The sequence below is a fragment of the Folsomia candida genome, unplaced genomic scaffold (assembly GCF_002217175.1).
Source record: "Folsomia candida strain VU population unplaced genomic scaffold, ASM221717v1 Fcan01_Sc009, whole genome shotgun sequence".
In the NCBI taxonomy this organism is placed as follows: domain Eukaryota; kingdom Metazoa; phylum Arthropoda; class Collembola; order Entomobryomorpha; family Isotomidae; genus Folsomia; species Folsomia candida.
In genome coordinates this window covers 2,671,519-2,692,736 of record NW_019091201.1, presented here as the reverse complement: position 1 = coordinate 2,692,736, position 21,218 = coordinate 2,671,519, and the positions used below count along the sequence as shown (strand labels likewise).

Genomic DNA, 21,218 nt, shown 5'->3' with positions numbered 1-21,218 from the left:
TCTGACAAACAATTTGAAATGATTAGTGGGATTTAATTTTTGACTTGGCAATAGTATTTTCACATTAGATTTCGTCTGAATTGTAGGTTACTACATAATATAACATATTTCTGTCTACTTACATTTGACTAAAATGGCAATAAATCAGTGTGTATGTATTCACTCCAGTCTGCCCCCACTAGAAGAGCTTGACTCGGGCTGTTGTTCTTCAAAAAAGTCTTGATCAATTCGCTTACAGAATTTAGTCAAGTTGGGGTGATGCCTGATTATATTAGAAAATTGTGAATGGTTGTGGAGCGGATGGGTCAACATGGTGAAGAGGTAGCCAAACACAAGAGCGTCCAACTCTGTTGGTGTAGATCCAAAGAAATAATCCGATTCGCCAAGACGTTCGCTCAAGGCGAGCAAACATGTTTCAACTAAAAACGTGTAGAAACGTAATTATTACACACAGACACAACTAAAGATAATTACTTGTAGTTGAGTAAATATTTACCTTCCCGATAAACCTCCTCCGTAGTTCGGTATCCCCATTTAAGCGCGTTCAACTGAGACTTGACCTTTCTCCTCAGTGTCCAAGGTAGGAGATACTTTAGCGGAAAGTTGTACGGAGATCCGACTCTTTGTTTCGTGTACTTGTTGTACACGTCCTCGTCCAACCATGTAAAGTACAGGAGGGCATTTCCCAGGACGTTGTGGACAAGGGACATGTAAGCCCTCAGGTCAGCCCTTTCAGCAGCATTCAAGTATTCAGTGATACTCATCCCCTTGGCTTGAGCGAGCGATACAATTCCATCCAACTCTGACACAACGTAGGCACCACACTTGATTACGGGCAGTTTTCCTGTACAAAATACAGATTAACTAGATTAATGGTTAATTACAAAATCAGACTAAAACTACGACACAGATACGCTCACCATTTGGACTTATGTCAGACGAATTGTGACATTCTCGAACTTTGAAAGGCAAGCGAGCAATTTTGAGAAAAGCTTGGGCCCCCAAAATAGCAGCGTGTTCGGGAACAAGGACTTGTGATGATTCGAGAGGGACTAACATGAAGGTGTCAGGGGCCCAGGGTTCCTTACCTGAAAAGAACATTAAATAATAATATTTTAACATTTTTTAAAGATTTTTGCTGAGATTCTCAATATTTAAACTTAATTACTGTCAAACTCAAACAGATCCGCAGGGACAGATTGTGACCCGCTGGTGGCCATGTCGTAATGATAACTAATTTGTGGAAAATTGGTGAATTTCGTTAATTTTGCGGCCTGAAATTGCAAAAGGTGAAAAGCGAGATTTATTTTTATTGGGATGGTGTCGACTAAATATTTCCCACTTCTGCTCACTTTCACCGTGGGGTTGCATGAAATGGAAAAATATGAATGAAATCAAATACAAAACAGAGCTCAGAAATCCAGTGTTTAACGTTAACGTAACGTCAAACTTTATTAATTCATTAAATTGCAAATAATTTGACAGGTCAATTGCGCATACTTATTCAATTTTTAAAAGTAGACCAAATTAATTATAGAGTCTACAAACATTCTGAACAAAACATTCATATCTAACAAACGACAATTTTGAAATTTCTACGAATTAAGGTATATGATCGCGATTATCCATAACAAAACATAACGATATGATGAATTGCGGACCCATTCTTATTTTCGACTTAGGCTTGCTCCTCAATGTCCCCATGGCACGTCGGACATTTTTCCAGATCGGTGTAAAGCATCCTCTGAAGTAATACAAGCTTATATTAGAAAAATCGACACCAATCAAGTCATACTTTTTAAAATTACCCTTGGATGGACGGGACACGTTCGTCGTTTGCGAGTCTTTCTACTGTCATCTAGAAATCCACATCCGGTACAAATGATGTAATCCACCGTGCGTTCGCAGATGCAGGCTGGGTCCTTGTTCGAATTCTTTGGTGGTGGGATGACCACACGATGCGTCAGGTCAACCGCTGCGAGTGGAAGTGGTTGACGAATCTGTTGGTAGGGCGGGTAGGCCGGTCGCGGTTGAACGTTCTCAAAACTGCCACCCCCACCATGGTAGGCGAATGGTGGACGAAGAGGGCCTCGACCTCGGTAGTAGTAGTTGTTGTTGGCTGACATCTTTGCAATCTGTGGTCGACTAGTTGTTCAAGAAAACAAAACAAAACAGAAATAGCAAATAAATAAAACTAATGATAAGTATTTAGTTTGTAAATAAATAAATTAAATTGTACTATTTTCAAAGTGAAATGAAATCATGTACCAAATCTAGGTTGAATAAAAGGTCTCCTCCTTTTAAATAGTTGTCCTAATTTCGGCCAATTTGTGATTAATTAATTTGGGGATTTTTAAAGCACAAATTTTATAAAACGTTGTCTGCTTGTCGATGGAGGGAACTGAATGACCGGCAAAATGAGTGATTTCCTGGCAATCTCACTCACACAAATCTCGCATTTCCCTAATTTCCTTAAATTCGATCAAAGAGTAATAATTTTTTTGTTAAAACATGTAGTAATTTTACAAATATATTTCGTCACCAATCGATTAAGCCCTTAAATTGCTGCAAAATATAGTTTTAAATTAAACGCAAAATAGAATATTTTATCTGGTTGTTGGAAATCACTTATTTCCTTCAAGGAAATTTGAGACATGGAACTTCCTTGTCTTAAGCCCACAGGTGAAATATGCGACGCCATCTATTCGTCCATACCGCTGCATGTTATTCTACGTGTTCACAAGAAAATCTTGTGCGCCACACCCACTGGCTCTACAGACTTGGTTTTGGTCTCAAAAAAAGCTCCAGAATGTTCTTCGTCTACTCCCGGATATAAACATTTAAAAAAGTTGCTGAAAATGTTTGAGATAATGTATCAAAGTTTTCAAAAAAGATAATTTGCATTTCCACCAATTAAAAAAAATGTTTATGTCCGGGATTGGAAGAAGAATATTCTGAAGCTTATTTTGAGACCAAAACCAAGTCTGTAGAGCCAGTGGGTGTGGTGCACAAGATTTTCTTGTGACCTAGTTCCTAGTTTTTGTTTTTTAAACAGCTGGCATTTCAACAATTGTGGATGGATTTTATTAATTGTTTTTTAAAAATGATCTGAATGAGTTATATTTTCAAATTTTTAATTGTTTTGAAGTTTACAAAATTTCACGCGCAAACGGCAAAGGTCACAAGGTCAAATCTCACATAGCCCCATAAACTGGGTATCGTTGGAAAGGTCGTGGCGAGAGGATTTAGAATATATATACTTTATGGGGTCTAGGACCACCCCCTGATTATTTAGAGACCGATGAGTATTATTGAGTTTTCCTCGATCTAGTGCTATGTTAACTCTCAATCTGCTCCTGTGTTAACGTCTGTATACCTGCAAAACCAAAACTCAAAAATGTTCACTGGCCTCTAATTAATCAGGGGGTGGTCCCAGACCCCTCAAAGTATATATATTCTGAATCCTCTCATCAAGACCTTCCAATGGTACCCCATTTAGAGGGCTGTGAGCCTTGACCTTGTGACCTTTGGCCTTAGTACATTCAATTTTTTGACCTTCGAAAAAAGTCAAAATTCTTAATGAATCTGAAAATACAACTCATTGGGATCATTTTTCAACAAAAATGAAAAAAATTCATCCAATATTGTTGAAATGCCAGCGATTTGAAAAATCGTTAGTTTTGTAACTTTCGTCAGTCACCCGTCCTCTTAAAAGTTTATTTTCGACAAGAAAAACATGCAGAATAATAAATTTTTACAAGCCTGACAAACAAACCTACATCTTGTTCCATGAAACAAACCACCATTCCTGAACGAACGTTTGAGAACTGTGACGAATTATGCCTTCCCGACCTTAATTTCGACACAATTTGCATATCCAATGCAATTCCCGGGTTCTACTGCTATATTATGCTGAGAAAATTCCTCTACATACCATTTGACAACTCATTACATTACAATAAAAATGACACCAAGACAGATTTACAATTGACAAGCCCCAAATGTTTATTCCCACTAGACTCAATTTAATAACGGCTTGGAGGGAGGAGAGAAAAATAACTAACTTGACCAAATACATAAATTGTCACTTCTCGTGACCAAACAAGAAACCTTTTGGTGCTGGAGAGATGACTCTATCAGCACATTACCCGCATAGGATGACCTTTTGCGGTGCCCTAAAACATACCCTTTTGACCTTTTCTTCCTAATTATTTCTGCCGCTGTTGTCGCTGGAACTTCTTCTCCAACACGGCAGCAGCACGAATCTTGCAGTCTTCTCTCGACCGAATCCAACGACGAACTGAACTGATTTTTGCTCGAGCTCGCAGTTTTATGCTACGAGCCAAGAGCATTCCCATGGCAACTCAATTTGCCCCAAAACTACTTTACAACAAATATAAAATAATATTCTCTCCCTTACAGAACGTTTTTTGAACGACAAAATGGTTGCCGAAATTAAATATTTTACCTTCGACCACACCCTAGGTCATAGAAACTCTGAGGCCCCAAATGTTATATGCCCTTATGTAGCCTTACCTAAACCTTTCTTTCCAAAGATGCTATTGATGAATGGTATGAGCTAAGTCAAAATACCCTTTGACCTTTTCTGACTTTTATAAAAGGGTCCATTTTTGCCATCATTCAAACTGAGCTTAGCAGAATGATTTTTTGAAAATATTTATTAGTCGAATGCATTACTAGCTCGATGGATGGACCAATTTTTTTGTTGTGGTCCATGATCCATTTTTGTCCAGTGGACCATATGGTCCATTGCGACCTATGATTACATACGGAATAATTGGCTAATAACCGTTCAAATTAATCTATTAATTTCAAGCGACATTGATTTATTCAACTCAACTATTAACTTTTACATGTAATTAATTATTACATAAATCTGCACAAAATTAATGTTATGCATGGAAGACAAAACTTGGTCACAATGTTTGTTTGACTGCATAAATGGAAATGTTTCTGATCCTGAGCACCACCAACCACTTTGTATATACATACAATTCATTATGAATTCAATAATATTATAACAAGCTATGCATAAAGCCTAAATCTTAATATTGTCACACGTTACGTCCTATTATCACTATATCATTTTTTTAACGATTGTTTCTGTCTGATCAGATTAATTAAGTTACTTATTTGTCATCTCTCTCACATCGAAATCGTCGTACATCGTTTCCTTCGAATAGGTCAACTACCACCTAAATTCCATCTACTACAGTCTTTTACTTGATCAGTACTACTAAATACTACCACCGCCGTGGCCGTACGGTTTTTAGGCCAATTTTATGGGAATTTCAGTGACGACATGGTCATCCAGCGGTGGGTTCAAAATGACGTCCAAACTTTGTACGAGGCGAAGCTCCTTGGGTATCGGTCTCCCGGTCGGGTTTGTGGTCACTTTAGGGTGTGCCTCCGCATATTCCTTTGTCCGCCGAAGAACAACTTGCATCGTGGCCAGAGTTGTGCGAAGAACTTCGGGTATATTTTCAGCCCCCAGTTTGTGATACCACCCGAGGAAGAGGGCAGCAAAGAGGTCTCCGGTTCCCGTGAAGATGTCATCCAGTCGCGGAGACGTGGTTTTCCAAACTCGTCTAGTGCCACTCTCTGTAAAGAAAAAAAGTTGGATATACTTTATGCATATTTATTACCTTAACCCTTATCGGTTATTATATAACGTATGGAAAATAATTAGTACCTGATCGAACCGAAGCATACGTGTCCAAATCAGCCCCGGCGCTGTCTAAACTGGAAAGTACGACAATTTTGACTCCCAAATCGTGAATTTTGTCCATGGCGAGAAGAGCATCGGTTTCAGTTACGATCTTCATTCCACTGAACAGTCTGAACAAGGAAAATACATTTCAACTCCATGATTTCTTAACTACTAAATATTTGCATATTAGATGTTAAGCATTTGATGGGTTACTCGAGTTCAAAGGTGTTTGGCGTTGTAATATCTGCAAGTGGTAGAACGTCTCTAGTATAAACTGGAATGAGTGCTTCGGGTACGTAAAAGTGCCCATTGTCTCCAAGTACTGGGTCACATACTGGCATTTTTAAGACAAAAATCTCATTATTCGATCATGAAACAACACATTTTAACTGATTTTTACATACGATAAACGCAGTTTGGCAGTTTCTTCTTGATGGAAGCGACCACACTCTGAATCTTTTGGAGAAAGGAGACCGTGCCCACATATCCGGTTAGAAGATGAGAATAATTCACCAGCTCGTTATCCACAAGCCCTTGGTACAAGTCATCTAAATTTTCATAAGTTAGTGAATTCATTAAAATAATGTGCTGACCTATCTAAAATATGTATAAAATTACCTAAATCTGTATCCATAAGTACTTGACCCTTCCACTTTCCGTATCCCGTATGATTCGAAAATTGGACCGAGTTTATAAAATCCACTTCGAATCCAAGTGCCTTCAAGAGAATTAAATCACGTAATGAACTGAATAATTTATTATTCAAATTGTACATGCAAATTTTTACCTGTAGTGGAAACACGGCACACTTATTTCCCACGTAGCCGGAAACTACATGACTCTGAATGGACAGCACTCTCGGACTGTGGTCAACTTTACTTTCTCCGTTAATAATACTGTCCGAATCCACATTACAACCGCACCCACTTTCTACCACCACTGTTTCAGACATGTTATTGTGAAATATTTTGCTGCCTATGTAAAATATTAATGCGTCCTAAAATCAGCCGGGTAATAAACCGAAAAAAATCTAAACTTTTACCACTCTTACACAATTCGGGAGAAGAGATTACTACCCGCCCGGTTTTTTAGCCAAGTGTGTATGTGATCTCAGTAATTATCATGTCATGACTACTTTTATTAGCCTCCTTTAACTGACTAAAAGTAATAAATTATTATTCTCTAACTAACTGAATGCAGACCCAGACACCGCCTTATAATAAAAATGTATCCAGTAGAAGTTAGTGTTTTATTACGAAAAAAACTCAAGGTTTCAGTTTACTTTGTTAAGTAAATGGCTACTATCATATCATGGGTGCTTAATGATGGGTGTAATATTCCATTCCAGTATTAACCAAACATTAACCACACATTAACCAAGCAAACCTACGAAAAAATACGTGAGGTGGTATTATGCTGTATTGTTGACGTGACGCAAGATGATATGATGATTAGACATGTGTAAAAGTAATGTTTGTTACTCGTGCATGTTTATTTTATTAGTTAAATTTGTTTGATTAAGTTAATATGTAAATACACATGTCGATCCTCTCAAGAGAATGAAATTAAGAATTATTATGCACACTGAAATTGAATTGAATGGTTTCCTGTTATATGAGTTTAAACACTACTAGATGAAAAAGTGCTGAAATCTGAAACTTTATGCAGTTGATATAAATGCCAGAATTTTCTGGTATGTGTTTTTTACACCGTAAACAAAATACTTAACTTTATCACGAGACGATGACGTAATCAACTATAAAAGCGATAACCAAACTATATTATTTAATAAGAAAAACCAAATATGTCCAAAAAGGGCAGGAAATTCTAGAACAAGATGAGATGACATGCTCCGAGAGAAGAACATTTCTCCATTGTTATTATGCTCGGCGGATCGATTTCTAACATGTGTGTAGCTCCAAGTCCGACCAAACCGAACCGAATTCTACTTATGCTAAACAGTCTCCGAAAAAAAAGATGTGGACTTGATCCACAAATATTTAAATGTAATATTTTAATACAACAATTACACTCATGAAGTCATGAAGTCGGGTGCAGTGGTAATCTGCGTGGTGATTGGGTTCCTCTTTGGCGTCGGGTTCTATCATTGGGTCGTCCTCAGAGGACAGTTTCCTAATTTTAACAGTTATCCTCAATTTTTTCAAGTTTCCTCCACTTTGAACTTGAACAAAGGTATATTAATTTAATTAACAATTAAATTAAGATAATTTTAACAATTAAAAAATATTTTACACAGCAATTTCTACACAATCAGCAACAAAAAGCCCTCATGATAACAAGTGCCTCGAATCTTACTTCCCTGTCGACGAGGTGGTCAAGGGTGCCCTGCTACAGGATGACCCCCGCCTGTTGACCTTTATCCGACAAAATTACCTCCATCCCCCCTCCGTCCCCGCCCAGCCTTACAATTTAACCTCAAATGTCGAAGACACGTCGATGGGTCAGACAAAAATGGTTTTGAGAGCACTTAACCATGCAAGAAATGGATTCTTTGTCGAAGCTGGAGCTTTAGATGGAGAACTGCGATCAAACACTTTAATGCTGGAGAGGCAATTTGGCTGGAATGTAATTAATAATTACACAAAAGTTAATATTATAATTTATTTATCATTAAATAATAATGGTGAATTATGCAGGGCTTATTAGTCGAAGGTGATCCCAAGAATTATGCCTTACTCTTACAAAAATATAGAAAAGCGTGGTCAACTCCGGCCTGTCTTGCGACTCGTGACCAGCCTCATCAAGTAAGAAGTCAATATTTTAATTTTTCATAAAATAGCAAATAATAGAAACTATTATTGATTTCAGGTTTTATTTGAGCAAGCCTTCAATCGTGGCAGAATTTCGCCACGAAACATGAAACAGCGCATGCAACAGGCCGAATTTCGGTCGACCCCACCTCCAGGGACCACTTTGTCTCAATGTTTTCCCATATTTTCCCTCCTGGCGGCTCTGAATGTGACGGAAGTCGACTATTTTTCACTGGTAACAAAAATATTATATTTCTGGCAAAAATATTATAATTTCCTACGACATTGATTAACTTGAGTTCTAATATTCGCAGGACGTGGAGGGGGCCGAAATCGACGTTTTGTCCTACATCCCATTTCACCGGGTTCGAATTAAAGTTCTCTCTGTCGAATTTCTCCACACGCCTGGAGGGAGGGAGGCTTTGAGGAAAATGATGGTGTCGAAAGGTTACCGGGTATTTGGCGAGGTCAGAGATCCTCGCCACAATTGGGCGAATGATATCATCTTCATCCATAATTCACTTGTCCCCTGATTTTATTCTGTCCAAATACTCAATTTATTTGTATTGCTAATTGATCTCACTGATTTTTTTAACTAGACTTATTTTCATGTCGTAAAAAATTGTCAAGAATAATATGCTCAATAAATTATATTTATTATTTAGCACAGCCCCAAACCAATCGTCGTCTCATTTTCATCGTCTCAACATGAGATTCTTGGTTTTATTTTATTTTATTTTATACACTGAATTTATACGCTGCAATATTTATAAATTATTGCGAACTCTAATAACTCGCACACGCACTATTTGCAAAATTCTGTAAAAAATTTAACGACTATGATGCCACTAAAAATTTCATTTTTTTATATTTACAAATTTTTACCAATGTTGAAATTATATGTAACTCACGACGAGTGTTTTGTGTAGCTTTGAAGTCCATCTACCGAGTCGGACACCACGCAAAATAAAAGCAGAGTCGGCTCATTGCAATGCAGCAATAGAGATACGAGACGAGATTATTGCTCTCTCTGATATCTCTCTTTTTTGAGTGTGGAGTGAGGAGTGGAGAAAACTGAAATAATAATAAATTTTTACAAAAATTTTAATTAACAGTTCTTTTTGTACATTAATTTAAGAAACGTGTCGTCAATTTGAGCAAGAGAAAAGGTAAGGTTTGTTAATGTGGTGAAAGAGAGGGTTCAATTTTATAGGGCGTGTATTTTTTTACGCGTCGTCTTTTATCTTGTTTGTCTAATCTCAATTTTTAATCTGCCAGTTAAATTTTGCCATGACCTAATTGTTAGTTAATAATAATTAACTATTTTTAATAGTTGGTCATATTTTGATTATTTTCAGAACTTGAAACTCTGCTGCTGCTGCTGCCTGTGTGACAGAGCTGACCTTTCCTGAAGAAAAAAGAAATGAGCGACGGACCTAGCCTTTCGACAACGGCATTTGCAGGTAAAAATAATTCATCAAAAAATATCTATCTAATTATTACATTAAATCAAAATTGATTTTATAATAAAATTTTTATTTACCAAATTGCAGATGCCCTAGCAAGAGCCAGACAGCTCGCAGCAAAATTGGGATCGGCTGGACCTCCTCCGTCCCCACCTCAAGGAAATTTTGGACTCAAACGTCCTGCAAGCTCGATCGGATCAAACGATTCTGGTAATAAAGTTGTAGTATTTTTTTGTTCCGATTTTTATGTCCGGAAGTTGCTTTGTTTTCTTGCTTTGCGTTGTCGTAAAGTAATTTTAATTCTTCCAAAAATAAAACGAGGATTCGCTAATACCATCTCGACTTTAATGAGTGGAATTTGATAGTAGCCCTCGTGACATGAATTATTTAACTAACGTGTAAAATATTAACATGAGGCGTTATCTAAATTTTGGTTTTGTAAATATTCTAGAGCCCGACAATAAGAGGATGGCATCGCTGAACGATCCATTCGGCGCCCAGCTCGCAGCTATGAAGGGTGGAATAGGTGGGATGGGAATGGGTTTGGGCGGCGGTGGGGGTGGCGGAGCAGTTGGCAACTTTACGTTCCCTGTAGGAAATGGAATAACGGGAAGTGGCAAGTCTTGCATGGAGGAGGTTCGGATTCCAGATGGACTTGTTGGCTTGAGTAAGTTTGATAAAACCAATTAAAGTCCATAGTTACTTACGTGCCCTTTACATGGCCCTGATTTATAATTTCATTTTGATAGTAATTGGACGAGGCGGAGAACAAGGTAAATTGTCTAATTCTAAATTCATCTTATTTTGGAATCTAATTCATTCTCATTTTTTTTTCTCTAGTTTCTCGAATTCAGAGTGAAACAGGTTGCAAAGTCCAGGTTGCTCCTGATAGTGCTGGAGCGAAAGATCGTCCGTGTTATTTGCAAGGGACCAAGGAATCTATAGAGTAAGAAAAGAAAGTTGTATAACATCCTGTCTCGAATGAAACTTAAATGGTGCCTTCTTTTGTTTAGGAAAGCGAAAGACTTGATCATGGACATCGTAAATAGCAAAAGTCACGAAGTTGGACGTCCAGGTTTAGGAGCTACAAAGCCAAATCTGGCAGGAATGAGTGCAGGACCTGGGTCTACATCTATTGAGATGACCATTCCGGGCGCAAAAGTTGGCCTCGTCATTGGGAAAGGAGGCGAAACCATTAGAAATTTACAAGATAAATCCGGAACCAAGATGTTTATTTTGCAAGAGAATATGTTTGAAGAATGTGACAAGCCTCTTCGAATTGTGGGCGAACCAGATTTGGTGGAGGTTCGTAATTTTATTCGTAGAATATTAATGCTGTGTTGTGCTAAGCTAATCTAAATTCGAAGGTTTTAATATTGTTTGTTGCCTAATTTTTACAGCATGCCAGACAGTTGGTTATGGATTTGATTAACGACACTCCACCCAAATCCGAATTTTTCAAAATGAAAAGCGAATACGGAGATCACGATTCGATGGGAGGAATGGGCGGTGGTGGGATGGGACGAGGTGGTGGAGGTGGCGGTGGAAGATCTGGATTAGGCTTTGGGTCATTAGAAACAATGGTGAGATATCGTTTTGTATTAATTTTACAAAATTCCAATCTATTGTATGCGAAATCTAATTATTTACTGAATGTCATTGCAGAAATTCCCAGTTCCCAAAATTTCAGTGGGGTTAATTATTGGTAAGTTCAAGTTTTAATATCTCATACTCACTTTAATTAACAATAACATTACATTACATAACATTAATCGTTTTGTACTATACTTAAACAGGAAAGGGTGGAGAGATGATAAAAAAGATTCAACAGGAAACTGGAGCCAAGGTCCAGTTTGACCCCGTGAATCAAAACTTGGGCGATATGGACGAACAATTGGCAATTATTACTGGGAAACCGGATCAGTTGAGACTCGCGCAACTTAAAATTGAAGAATTAGTTGAAACAGCACTTCATGGTCCGCCTGCTCGTGGTGGTGGAGGAGGAGGTGGACCAGGTGGACGAGATGGTGGTTGGGGCGGTGGTGGCGGTCCCCCACGAGGAGGCCCTCGTGGTGAAGGTCAAGATGAAGAGCGTCTCCAGGTTCCTGTTAATCGTGTGGGAATGGTAATTGGGAAGGGTGGCGAAACCATACGATCAATCAATCAGCAGTCTGGGGCTCATTGCGAGATTGACCGTAACGGCCCTCAAGATGGACCAGAGAGGATTTTTAGCATTCGTGGAAATCGGTCCCAGATAGAACATGCAAAGTCCCTGATAATGGAAAAGGTTAATACGCTTCCTCCAAAGGTATCGTCATTTTTAAGCATATACCATGTGCAATTCGTTTATTGTTTGGATGGTTATTGAAGAACAATTATTTTTGTAGGGAGGACATGGAGGAAATGATTCATATGGAGGAGGCGGTGGTGGAGGTCACCAATCCTGGGGTGGTGGAAATCAATATGGAGGCCAGTCAAATCAATGGGGTGGTCAAAATCAAGGCCAGCAAGCTCAGCAAGGAGGTGCAGGAGGAGGAGGAGGTAGAGTACCTTTTAATATGCATAACTAGACTATCACTTGACGGATAGGATAACTATAAGTTATTTTAAAAATGATCTAGATGCGCAAGCACAATGGGCGGCATATTACGCTCAATACTACAACCAAGCACAAGCTGTCCCATCAGCAGGAGGTGCAGCCGCTGGTGGTGGCCAAGCCGACTACACCCAACAATGGATTGAATATTTGCGGGCACAAGGACAACATCAACAAGCGGATATGCTTGAAAAACAAATGAAGCAGTCTCAGAATGGTGGTGGAAGCAGTAGCAATGGCGGAGGTCCTCCCGGTGTAACTCCTGCTGCGCCAGGCACCACGCCAGGCGCACCAGCAGGTGCTCAGAATGGTGGAGACTACAGCCAAGCTTGGGCCGACCACTACAGATCTATTGGAAAAATTGCAGAGGCGGAACAAATTGAAAACTACATCAAATCTCAGAAGGTAACCGCAATTAAAATGATAAACTAATTGTTGTTCTTGACAATATCTAAAACACTACTTGTTTTGTATTTCTCTAGGCTGGAGGTGGAGCAAATGGACAACCACCAGGCGCACCTGCTCAACCAACCGCTGGAGGTGATCCAGCCGCCTATCAACAATATTATCAACAGTACTACCAACAGTACTATGGAGCTGCCGGTGGTTATCCTGGGGCTGCTGGTGGATATCCTGGAGCGGGGGCAACAAGTCCCCCAGGGGTCGGAGGTGGAGGCGGCCCTCCTGCAGCCCCACCCGGAACAGAAGGTGACAAATGAACACCCCATGATGATGATATGTCTTTTAATCAAAGAGACTGACTCCTCTTCCTGTTTTGGGTAAGCTGAATGTTTCTAATCCGCTTTTAACTTTGTCAGGCATCATCTTCAACGATAATTACGAGTACAATTACGAATATGATCCTACTACTGCTACCGTTAGCTATGAGCATTTTTATCCGTACAACTATGAGCCGCAGATGCTCATACCAGTCGTACCTGTTGATAACTACCAATTTTGGGCAGAGGCAGAACAGTGACGATACTCATATTCATATGCAGACTAAATATGTAGAAGAGTTTTTTAATAAGCAATCACTACTATATTATCTTCTTGTACAAATTGAGCACACGATATGACTTCTTGTAAAATTAGGCTGTGATACAATGTGATACATGATAATGTTAAATGTGACATATGATATATTTTATGGACTGATTCACTAAAATAATACTTTCCTATATACATAATTGAACTATTTTGGGAATTATTGGTTTGAATAACTTATTTGACAGTGCTTTATGTAGTGCAAGTGCGTGCCTACGCACTCAGGATGGAACCCCCATCTTCATCTCTCTCTCTCTTATGCCATTTTTATTGATCTCACATAATGATAATAGTAATAATTAATACATAACTTTAATAATATCTCTTCTTTGGGTTGATAAATCATCGCAAGTTTTTTTACAATGATGCATTTTGTTTGATAATGATGATTATTGATGATATAATATATTTTTCGAAATCGGCATTGGTTTTTTTGGTGGTTATTATGATAATAATTAGTGTAGGAATCGCATTGGTGTGGAGCCATTGATTGCTGTTTCTCTCAGCGCCTCAGTCAGGTTATTCTTTCATACGTACGTGATGATTAAAAAATGACGTGATAATAATATTCTGATATTTTGTAATGCAATGAGAATATGATGAACAATGCTTATAATTTGATTTGATTGACTTGATATTGGCATTATTATGTTGAGGATTATATATTTGAAAAATGTGTATTATAATTGATACAATATGGATTGCATAATGGATGTTGATATATTAGGTGGGACATAATATGTAAAAATATGTACCTATGAAATGTCTTTGTATAGGACACGAGAGCGCCGCGCTTTTACTACAGGCTGTCGTGGGTGGGGTTGGAGGTGAATTTAAAAAATGTTGTCTTTTACTGAATTTCAGGTGACACTTTGGCCCCGTTTTAATGATGATGAACAAGATGATGTAGAGTTATAAATATGAGCAACATAATGTGTGGCATTATTATATTCTCGTAAAAATGTGAATGAATGTGTTATATATTAATTCCTCTCATTATACCCAGCCCCATATAATAATGTGCAATATTTCTGAAATTAGATAATTAAGTTTCCAATTATTCGACAGTTTTTTTTATAAGTGAAATTGATTGATCTCTGAATAATTGTCGACTCTCATTTATGAAATTTGATATACATTTAATACTTGTTGAATGAAGAAAAAAAATATAATATATATTTTTAGGTGTTTAGTTATACACATCGCTTTTTAGATTTTAGGCTTCTTCCTATAATTTTTGCACGTCTTGTCCTATTCGCTGCTTAAATATTCTTCTGTCACTCATCATCTGGAAAAAGGTAATGAGTGAAATCTGTACATAATAAATATAATTATTCGCTATGATAATAATATGAATTAATGAATTGCATGTATATTAATATTGTAATAATGTCTCTAAAAAAACACTACTTTCGTCTGCACGTCACTTTTTGTCGTCTTTTTGGCCATGTTGTATACATTCTAATATTAGGCCGGTGTTGCGGTCGTCATCTTTATTGTGGCGTGCGTGGTGGCGTCCCTTCTTGTGCGTCGTAAACTCAGAACAACATCACGTTGGATTCGTCTTTGGTAAGCATGCTTGATATCATCATCTCTATATTTTATGAAGCGTTGGTGCATTTTGCTTACGTATTTTTTAGAGTTGGCTGAATTATTATCTATAAATGATTATAGTAAAAAAAGTAATAATAATTAAGTATTTAATAATATTTATATTTACATGCGCACGATTAATTGAAAGCGTAGTGTAGTGTATTCAATTAATCGTGGTACATACATATTATGAAAGGGGCGATGAACTTTTTTTTCATAAAATTGGGAAATTATTAATTTTATGTTAACAATCCAGAGCTCAATAATTTTCTAATTTCGGTATGAATATTATGATTATTTATTATCTTGCTGTGTGTGTGACATGATGAGGTTAGGGTTTTTTCTGAAGACGTCAACGCCAAACATCCCCACAAAAGGAAAACTGAAAAGGTATGGAATTTGTCAGTGTAAGAGAAGTATAATAATTGAGAAGTGTTGGTTAAAGATTAATTATTATGTCATAAATATTTGAAATCATTATGTATGTGCGCATACTAATTATGCGTGTGAAATATGTTTTACCCCCCTTGTTTTAAGATTATCTACAAGTTAAATGATGACAAATAAATTTTATCTGGTTGGTTAAATACAAATCGTCTTTTCATTTTCATTGCGTGAAAACAAAATAGTTCGTAGAAATGTTTTGCGACGAAGCATAATTTGTTTTGTAAATAATTGGCCATTCATTAAGTAGTTTAGCATTTGAGAATACGACATTGACGATACATGTAATTTTTGCAAAGTGAATTTCTATTATGGAAACATTAAATACCTCAGTCTTCCTAATTTTGTGCATATTTCGAGGAACAACGATTAGTCAAATGCCTCACACGGGAGATTGTCCACCTCGCACAGCCCTTCACACTATTGACGCTCGAAAGGTATCCATCTTATCCAGTAGAAAAGAGGGGAAAATAATCTCATTTATATCCAGTTATCTGGAGGAGTTTGGTATGAAAATCAGAGGACAGCCAGCCTCGTGGAGTGGCCATATAAATGCATCACTTTTAAAATTCAGCCCTTCTACGAGCATAAAAGTACACTTACGGTCACGTCCATTCACAGATTGTAAGAAAAAATATAACTCTAATTACTCTAATTCTAGTATTTTCTACCTGGAATATTTATGTATTTTATTTGTATAGGGATGGAGGACTTGTAAAATATTCAGTGTCCTTAAAATCTCTGGACCCGGAGGGCCGCAATGGAAAAATGACTGCAAAGGTTCCACTAGTTGAAGGAAAAATTAGTAGGATTTATACAGGAAGGCAGATGCCAATTCAAATCTTGGCCATGGACAATTCAACAACTTCGTGGGCTATAGTCTGGAGTTGTCGTGCATTTCCGAGAACACGTCTTCACACTGGTAATTATCTATATTATCAGTTAATTGATAGTAAAACATACTTAATTGACCATAATTTTCATCTTGATCTCATTCTAGAAAGCGTTTGGGTATTAACCCGAGAACGTGAATTGGATGAAACAGTTTCTCGTGAAATTCAAGAATCGTTGACTGCCCTGAATTTGGAACATTTGGTGATGCGTGACTCCATGCAAAATGAGTGTTCTTTGGAAGATGAGATAAAATAATGGCGATAATTACGTGTGATTTTAATTATTTATTAAATAAAGATAGTTTACAATAAATACTTTATCTGTGGCATTTTTTTAATCAGTGATCATCTTCACTTCCCCACAATCCCACCTTATCCCTACAATTATCCATCGAGTCAAACTTCTGCCCAGCCCAACATGGTCTCGATATCCGATTCACTGCCCCACAAACGGTCGCTTCGGAGGGATGTACGCACTGCGGATATGCTTCACCTTCTCGGAAGAACATGACTTGTTCAGGATCCGGACAAAATCCGAGGGTCCGAGTCTTCATGCACATTCCGTTGATTGAAATCCAGAATTTTCTGGCACGATGATTACTCGGACTTTCACTTTCTTGACGAAGACACAAGTTTTTCTGACATATTGGTTTCTGTGTGAGACCATAGGCAAGCCAGTGTCCTTCTCGACATGGACCCTGTTGTGATCATTTAAAAACATTATTATTCTTTAATTTGACAACTAATTTCATTAATTACCTGAGTATTCACGTGATAACAACTATCCGTCGGTTGCCAGTATAGCAGAGGACGCCCACATCGTTTACTATGATCACAATCACATTCACCATACTCCGTATTTCCGATCCGGTAAAAGATCATGTTACGACCACAGGGCCCCTTGTCATCAATTGGAAAGCATTCCGCACTCTTTTTATGATATCGAAAAAATTTGAATCCGGGTCGAGTTCCGTTTACGTAATAGTTTTGGGCGCAGAGTCCGGCCTTCCTATTAAAATGGTAAACTGTAGCTCAATTATTTTCATATCTTGGGACTGCAGCAGGGTGAAAATGTAGAAAAATAATTATTTCACGATTACTTACTGAATATATCTGTCCCTGATAGGATTACGCCTTCGATTGGTGGGTGCTGGGTGTGCCGGGTGCTGGATATGATTGACATTTGTGGTGCGTTGTGCGTGACTACTCAAGGCAAAGAGGACAAGGGCCAAGGATGTTATAAATAGGAGAGAAATTATCACAGTGGCCAACCTCATGGTGATAACGGTAATAGAATCAATGTAATAATATTAAATGAGGTAAAACTTGGTAATAATATCGATTTAATTGCATGTAAATATTATACAGGATGACGATGTGGTCACACCAAAAGCAAAAGTTGAAATGCATACAATCTTTTTTAATTCATTCTTCTCAATGTCACGAACTTGAAAGATTTCAAAGAGTGAAAGTGAAATTGCAACGAGTTTGTTACAAAAATCAAAACAGCAACACTTTAAGGGAAACTTGCAATTATCTAGAGCGGATATAATATGCCGTCCTTGTTGTGTGTTATATAGTCCCGAAAACTGGTTTCCCTTTACTATTACAACTTGTAATTTGCAAGAATTCTAACGTTCGCATATTTACTATTTAGTTGTTGAAAAATGTGAAATAACAATACAATTTGCGTTCTAATGTAGACGTAAGTAGTGTCAACAGGATTGACAAATTACCCTCCATTTCACTATTCAACACGCCACGACTACTTTATATCATGCCAAATATTATGTGCCTACGTAATATCGACTAGAAATTCTACTTTGCACTCGGTAATCTGTATCAATCTATACCCTACTTTTACAAATTTGAGCTTATTATAAATTATTAGTTATCAAACTATACAACAATAAGATGACTGTTCTGAATCTAACATTCCACCCGCCCCGGTTCTAATATTTTCATCGACGTCGCCCAAAGTTTCCTCGCCAGATTTAATTCCATCCGCCTTTAATTGTAGGAATGAGGCCTCATAGCCTTTTTCGATGGACGGGGGGAGTGGTGGTTTCCATTCTGCTTCGGACAATGGGACCTTTCTTGGCTGCCAAATGTCATTGTTGTAATGTCCCTGAAGGCGTTGTCGAACCCGTCCTTTCTCACTTTCAATTATATTATTCTGTAAATTGTTGATATAAATGTCACGTTCTTTTCAATAAATAAGTATATTATCAAGTAACTAACCGCGGCTTCCAGATCTTGTTTCCCTTCCCATTTATAGCAATTGTCCAAATCACTTTTCCATCCGGAACAATCAGTCATTTCTCCAGCGACGAAATATTGGTGAAAACGCGCTTTAAAACTGCGACAGTCGCTGTACTCATCTTTGTAGTGCTCGCAGGGCTTCACCTGATGAAAGAAATGTTAACGAGTTAATAAATCATTAGAGAAAATTAAATGTTTCCAAAGTTCATTTACCATCCACAAATGTTTAGGTTTGTCTTGTTCGGTTGGAGATTTCTCATTTTCACTGCCCGTCATTGCGAACTTGCAATGAAATGAAAATTTTGTGGTTTGCAAATGAAAATTTTGTGTTTCTACAAAAAAATTCCGGTTTGTCTCGCGTGCAGTAATGTTGTCCGCCAGACAAAATATTCCAGTCAGTCTCATCTCAACTTGAGACTCAAAATCACAAGTAGAAATAATATTGTCTCAAATTCCCATCTTTCTTCTTACAAACTGCACTTACATTTCATTCAGAAATTTATATTTATGCATGAAACCCTAAAGTTTCAAGCTTTTACGTTACCAAGCTGCTTGAAAATTACCTTCAAATCGCGCTATAATAACAAATTGATCTTGATGATTATCAAAAATTTCTTATCTTTTGAGATCCATCTTCTACAAAGTCGTGTTCAAAGTATATAATCAATTTTAAACATGGGACCAAAGCCTCCTCAAGAGGATACAATTCCATCTTCGAAAAATCCGAAAAACGTCGACTTTTTCGTAAATGATGGTCCCCTTTACGACGAGGATGTTGACTTTAGCGAAATGAATACCGAAATTGACGAGGATGAAAAATTACTGAACGACACGGTTGCAAAAACGCGTGCATCCATCATTCCGAAACGACCCACCCCCAAAGCGGAAAGGAAATGGTGTCAATATTTTCCATGCTGTTTAAAACTCCCGTTGGAAATTGGGATTCAAATATTATGCGTTTTGGACTTGGTAAAAAAAAAACATAAAATTCATAATTTGACATGATTTCAATTTAACAATTTTACAGATTTACTGCATACTTTCCCTCGTTTTATGGTCAACCTTCCTCGGAATGGACTTATTCGCTCACAAATTGTCCGAGTTGAACCAAACAGATCGTTTCAGACCACCGGATAACTCTGGACCTGTTATAGGTGACCCGTTCGAGACCTCAACTACGACCGCCAAGCCTCCATGGACGCTGAGAACGGAAACCACAGAAATTCCAAAGTATGACCTTGACGTAGTGGATTCAGACATTTTGAGCAAACAGTACTCTAAAATTGCAAGAATAACGGTGGCTCGACACGAAGCGATCGAACGGGCGTGTGGTCACCACTATTTAATTAAATACTTGTTCATGCATGAGTTAATGCAGACGAGAGAAATTTGGCGTAAGATGGAATTAATCTGTAAAGTAATTTGATATCGTGATTTTATTTATTTATTTATTCGCAGAGGATTTTATTTGGACGGCAATAATTGGAGAGCTAATTTTCCTTCTGACTGCCGTTTTGACGTTGATGTGCGTCTGTTGTTTTGTAAGAGCTTACTACATAATCTGATAATCTCAAATTGGGGTACAGTAATTTTTTGACGCTAATATTTATACACAGATTGAACACCGTGGGGCAAAACTGCTCGTCATGATATTATGGTGGCTTGAATGGATTCCCATTTTTCTGCATTATGACGCACTCATTCGGAGTCAAAGTAAACGGCTTTGCATTTTAGAGAATGCATCGGCCTACATCAAGGGACAGTTATTTTTTCTAATTTTCCTCGTTATTCGTGCCATGATGTTTAAGCCGTACCAACTTTTGGTGCACTTTTGCTACATTAAGGTCTGGTAAATCACATATATAACGCGCTTATGAACATTTATGTCCTGAATATTTACATAATTTCAATAGGAACTCCTCGTTTACGGGTACCTGAAGGACGAGTCGATCAATTCCATCGAGGAATCGCAATACGCTCAGAAATATTTCCAACCATTTTACGACTTGGAGGAAGATCGAGAGAGTGGGAATGTGGACGCTTATAAAAATACGGACACCACAGTTTCCGTAGGTTTCGATACGATTATTCCGGCGGAAGTGGCTAACGTTCAAAATAAAGTAATGACCAATCAAGATGACCCATTCTCGATACGTAATCAAGAAATTATAGCCGTCCAGTCGGGAAAAATTGAGCAAAATATCAAATCCGTTCGACACTTTTGAAAAATTCGGAGTGTATTAAATACAATTAAATGTGTATAGATTTGCTATTTAGCAAATCTATTACTTGATTAGTATTTAAATACTAATCAAGTAATAGTACTAGGAATTAAGAATATATATAAAATATTTGTAATTGAGACCTTTAATTATCATGCTTTATGACTTATCATCTTGGATAATAAATTATTAT

General features: G+C 37.6%; 8 protein-coding genes across 17 annotated transcripts; 4 read left to right on the top strand and 4 right to left on the bottom strand.

Moving 5' to 3' along the window:
• Positions 1-12: 12 nt before the first annotated feature.
• Positions 13-4,334, bottom strand: LOC110854031 (metaxin-2). Of its 8 annotated transcripts, none has more exons than XM_035854876.1 (7): positions 4,187-4,334; positions 2,269-2,471; positions 1,809-2,145; positions 1,169-1,744; positions 921-1,088; positions 497-844; positions 13-419 (listed from the first exon to the last, which is right to left on the bottom strand). In XM_035854876.1, exons 4-7 carry the CDS (start codon positions 1,218-1,220, stop codon positions 160-162), a joined length of 828 nt encoding a protein of 275 aa, XP_035710769.1. In that variant the 5' UTR covers positions 1,221-1,744; positions 1,809-2,145; positions 2,269-2,471; positions 4,187-4,334; the 3' UTR covers positions 13-159. The 8 variants fall into 8 exon arrangements, with proteins under 8 accessions (XP_035710769.1, XP_035710764.1, XP_035710765.1 ...); XM_035854871.1 differs by having other exon boundaries at positions 2,269-2,729; positions 4,187-4,311; XM_035854872.1 differs by having other exon boundaries at positions 2,269-2,729; positions 4,196-4,298.
• Positions 4,335-4,818: 484 nt separating this feature from the next.
• Positions 4,819-7,548, bottom strand: LOC110853875 (putative pyridoxal kinase). The gene is made up of 6 exons (XM_022102225.2): positions 6,519-7,548; positions 6,350-6,449; positions 6,136-6,279; positions 5,945-6,065; positions 5,714-5,859; positions 4,819-5,622 (listed from the first exon to the last, which is right to left on the bottom strand). Exons 1-6 carry the CDS (start codon positions 6,681-6,683, stop codon positions 5,291-5,293), a joined length of 1,008 nt encoding a protein of 335 aa, XP_021957917.1. The 5' UTR covers positions 6,684-7,548; the 3' UTR covers positions 4,819-5,290.
• A 225-nt stretch (positions 7,549-7,773) lies between these two features.
• On the top strand, positions 7,774-9,035 carry LOC110853876 (protein Star). Its single transcript, XM_022102226.2, has 5 exons — positions 7,774-7,924; positions 7,989-8,317; positions 8,389-8,496; positions 8,561-8,737; positions 8,817-9,035. Exons 1-5 carry the CDS (start codon positions 7,774-7,776, stop codon positions 9,033-9,035), a joined length of 984 nt encoding a protein of 327 aa, XP_021957918.2.
• A 475-nt stretch (positions 9,036-9,510) lies between these two features.
• Positions 9,511-15,791, top strand: LOC110853874 (far upstream element-binding protein 1). 2 transcript variants are annotated; one of them, XR_002548276.2, is made up of 14 exons: positions 9,511-9,671; positions 9,861-9,965; positions 10,056-10,178; positions 10,420-10,635; positions 10,718-10,741; positions 10,809-10,914; positions 10,982-11,273; positions 11,369-11,551; positions 11,634-11,673; positions 11,765-12,276; positions 12,356-12,509; positions 12,590-12,969; positions 13,047-13,343; positions 14,476-15,791. XR_002548276.2 is itself a non-coding variant. In XM_035854982.1 (13 exons), exons 2-13 carry the CDS (start codon positions 9,926-9,928, stop codon positions 13,281-13,283), a joined length of 2,307 nt encoding a protein of 768 aa, XP_035710875.1. In that variant the 5' UTR covers positions 9,511-9,671; positions 9,861-9,925; the 3' UTR covers positions 13,284-15,786. The 2 variants fall into 2 exon arrangements, 1 of the variants encoding a protein (XP_035710875.1); XM_035854982.1 differs by having other exon boundaries at positions 13,047-15,786.
• Positions 15,792-15,919: 128 nt separating this feature from the next.
• On the top strand, positions 15,920-16,812 carry LOC118436581. The gene is made up of 4 exons (XM_035854984.1): positions 15,920-16,085; positions 16,139-16,272; positions 16,350-16,570; positions 16,649-16,812. The coding sequence occupies exons 1-4, from the start codon at positions 15,960-15,962 to the stop codon at positions 16,795-16,797; spliced, it is 630 nt and encodes a 209-aa protein (XP_035710877.1). The 5' UTR covers positions 15,920-15,959; the 3' UTR covers positions 16,798-16,812.
• LOC110853872 lies at positions 16,807-18,440 on the bottom strand. 2 transcript variants are annotated; one of them, XM_022102221.2, is made up of 3 exons: positions 17,646-18,440; positions 17,301-17,566; positions 16,807-17,239 (listed from the first exon to the last, which is right to left on the bottom strand). In XM_022102221.2, the coding sequence occupies exons 1-3, from the start codon at positions 17,722-17,724 to the stop codon at positions 16,880-16,882; spliced, it is 705 nt and encodes a 234-aa protein (XP_021957913.1). In that variant the 5' UTR covers positions 17,725-18,440; the 3' UTR covers positions 16,807-16,879. The 2 variants fall into 2 exon arrangements, with proteins under 2 accessions (XP_021957913.1, XP_021957912.1); XM_022102220.2 differs by having other exon boundaries at positions 17,301-17,550.
• On the bottom strand, positions 17,867-19,199 carry LOC110853873 (UPF0545 protein C22orf39 homolog). Its single transcript, XM_022102223.2, has 3 exons — positions 19,017-19,199; positions 18,783-18,947; positions 17,867-18,717 (listed from the first exon to the last, which is right to left on the bottom strand). Exons 1-3 carry the CDS (start codon positions 19,077-19,079, stop codon positions 18,436-18,438), a joined length of 510 nt encoding a protein of 169 aa, XP_021957915.1. The 5' UTR covers positions 19,080-19,199; the 3' UTR covers positions 17,867-18,435.
• A 140-nt stretch (positions 19,200-19,339) lies between these two features.
• Positions 19,340-21,199, top strand: LOC118436580. Its single transcript, XM_035854983.1, has 4 exons — positions 19,340-20,197; positions 20,262-20,344; positions 20,420-20,647; positions 20,717-21,199. The coding sequence occupies exons 1-4, from the start codon at positions 19,876-19,878 to the stop codon at positions 21,026-21,028; spliced, it is 945 nt and encodes a 314-aa protein (XP_035710876.1). The 5' UTR covers positions 19,340-19,875; the 3' UTR covers positions 21,029-21,199.
• The last annotated feature ends 19 nt before the right edge of the window (positions 21,200-21,218 follow it).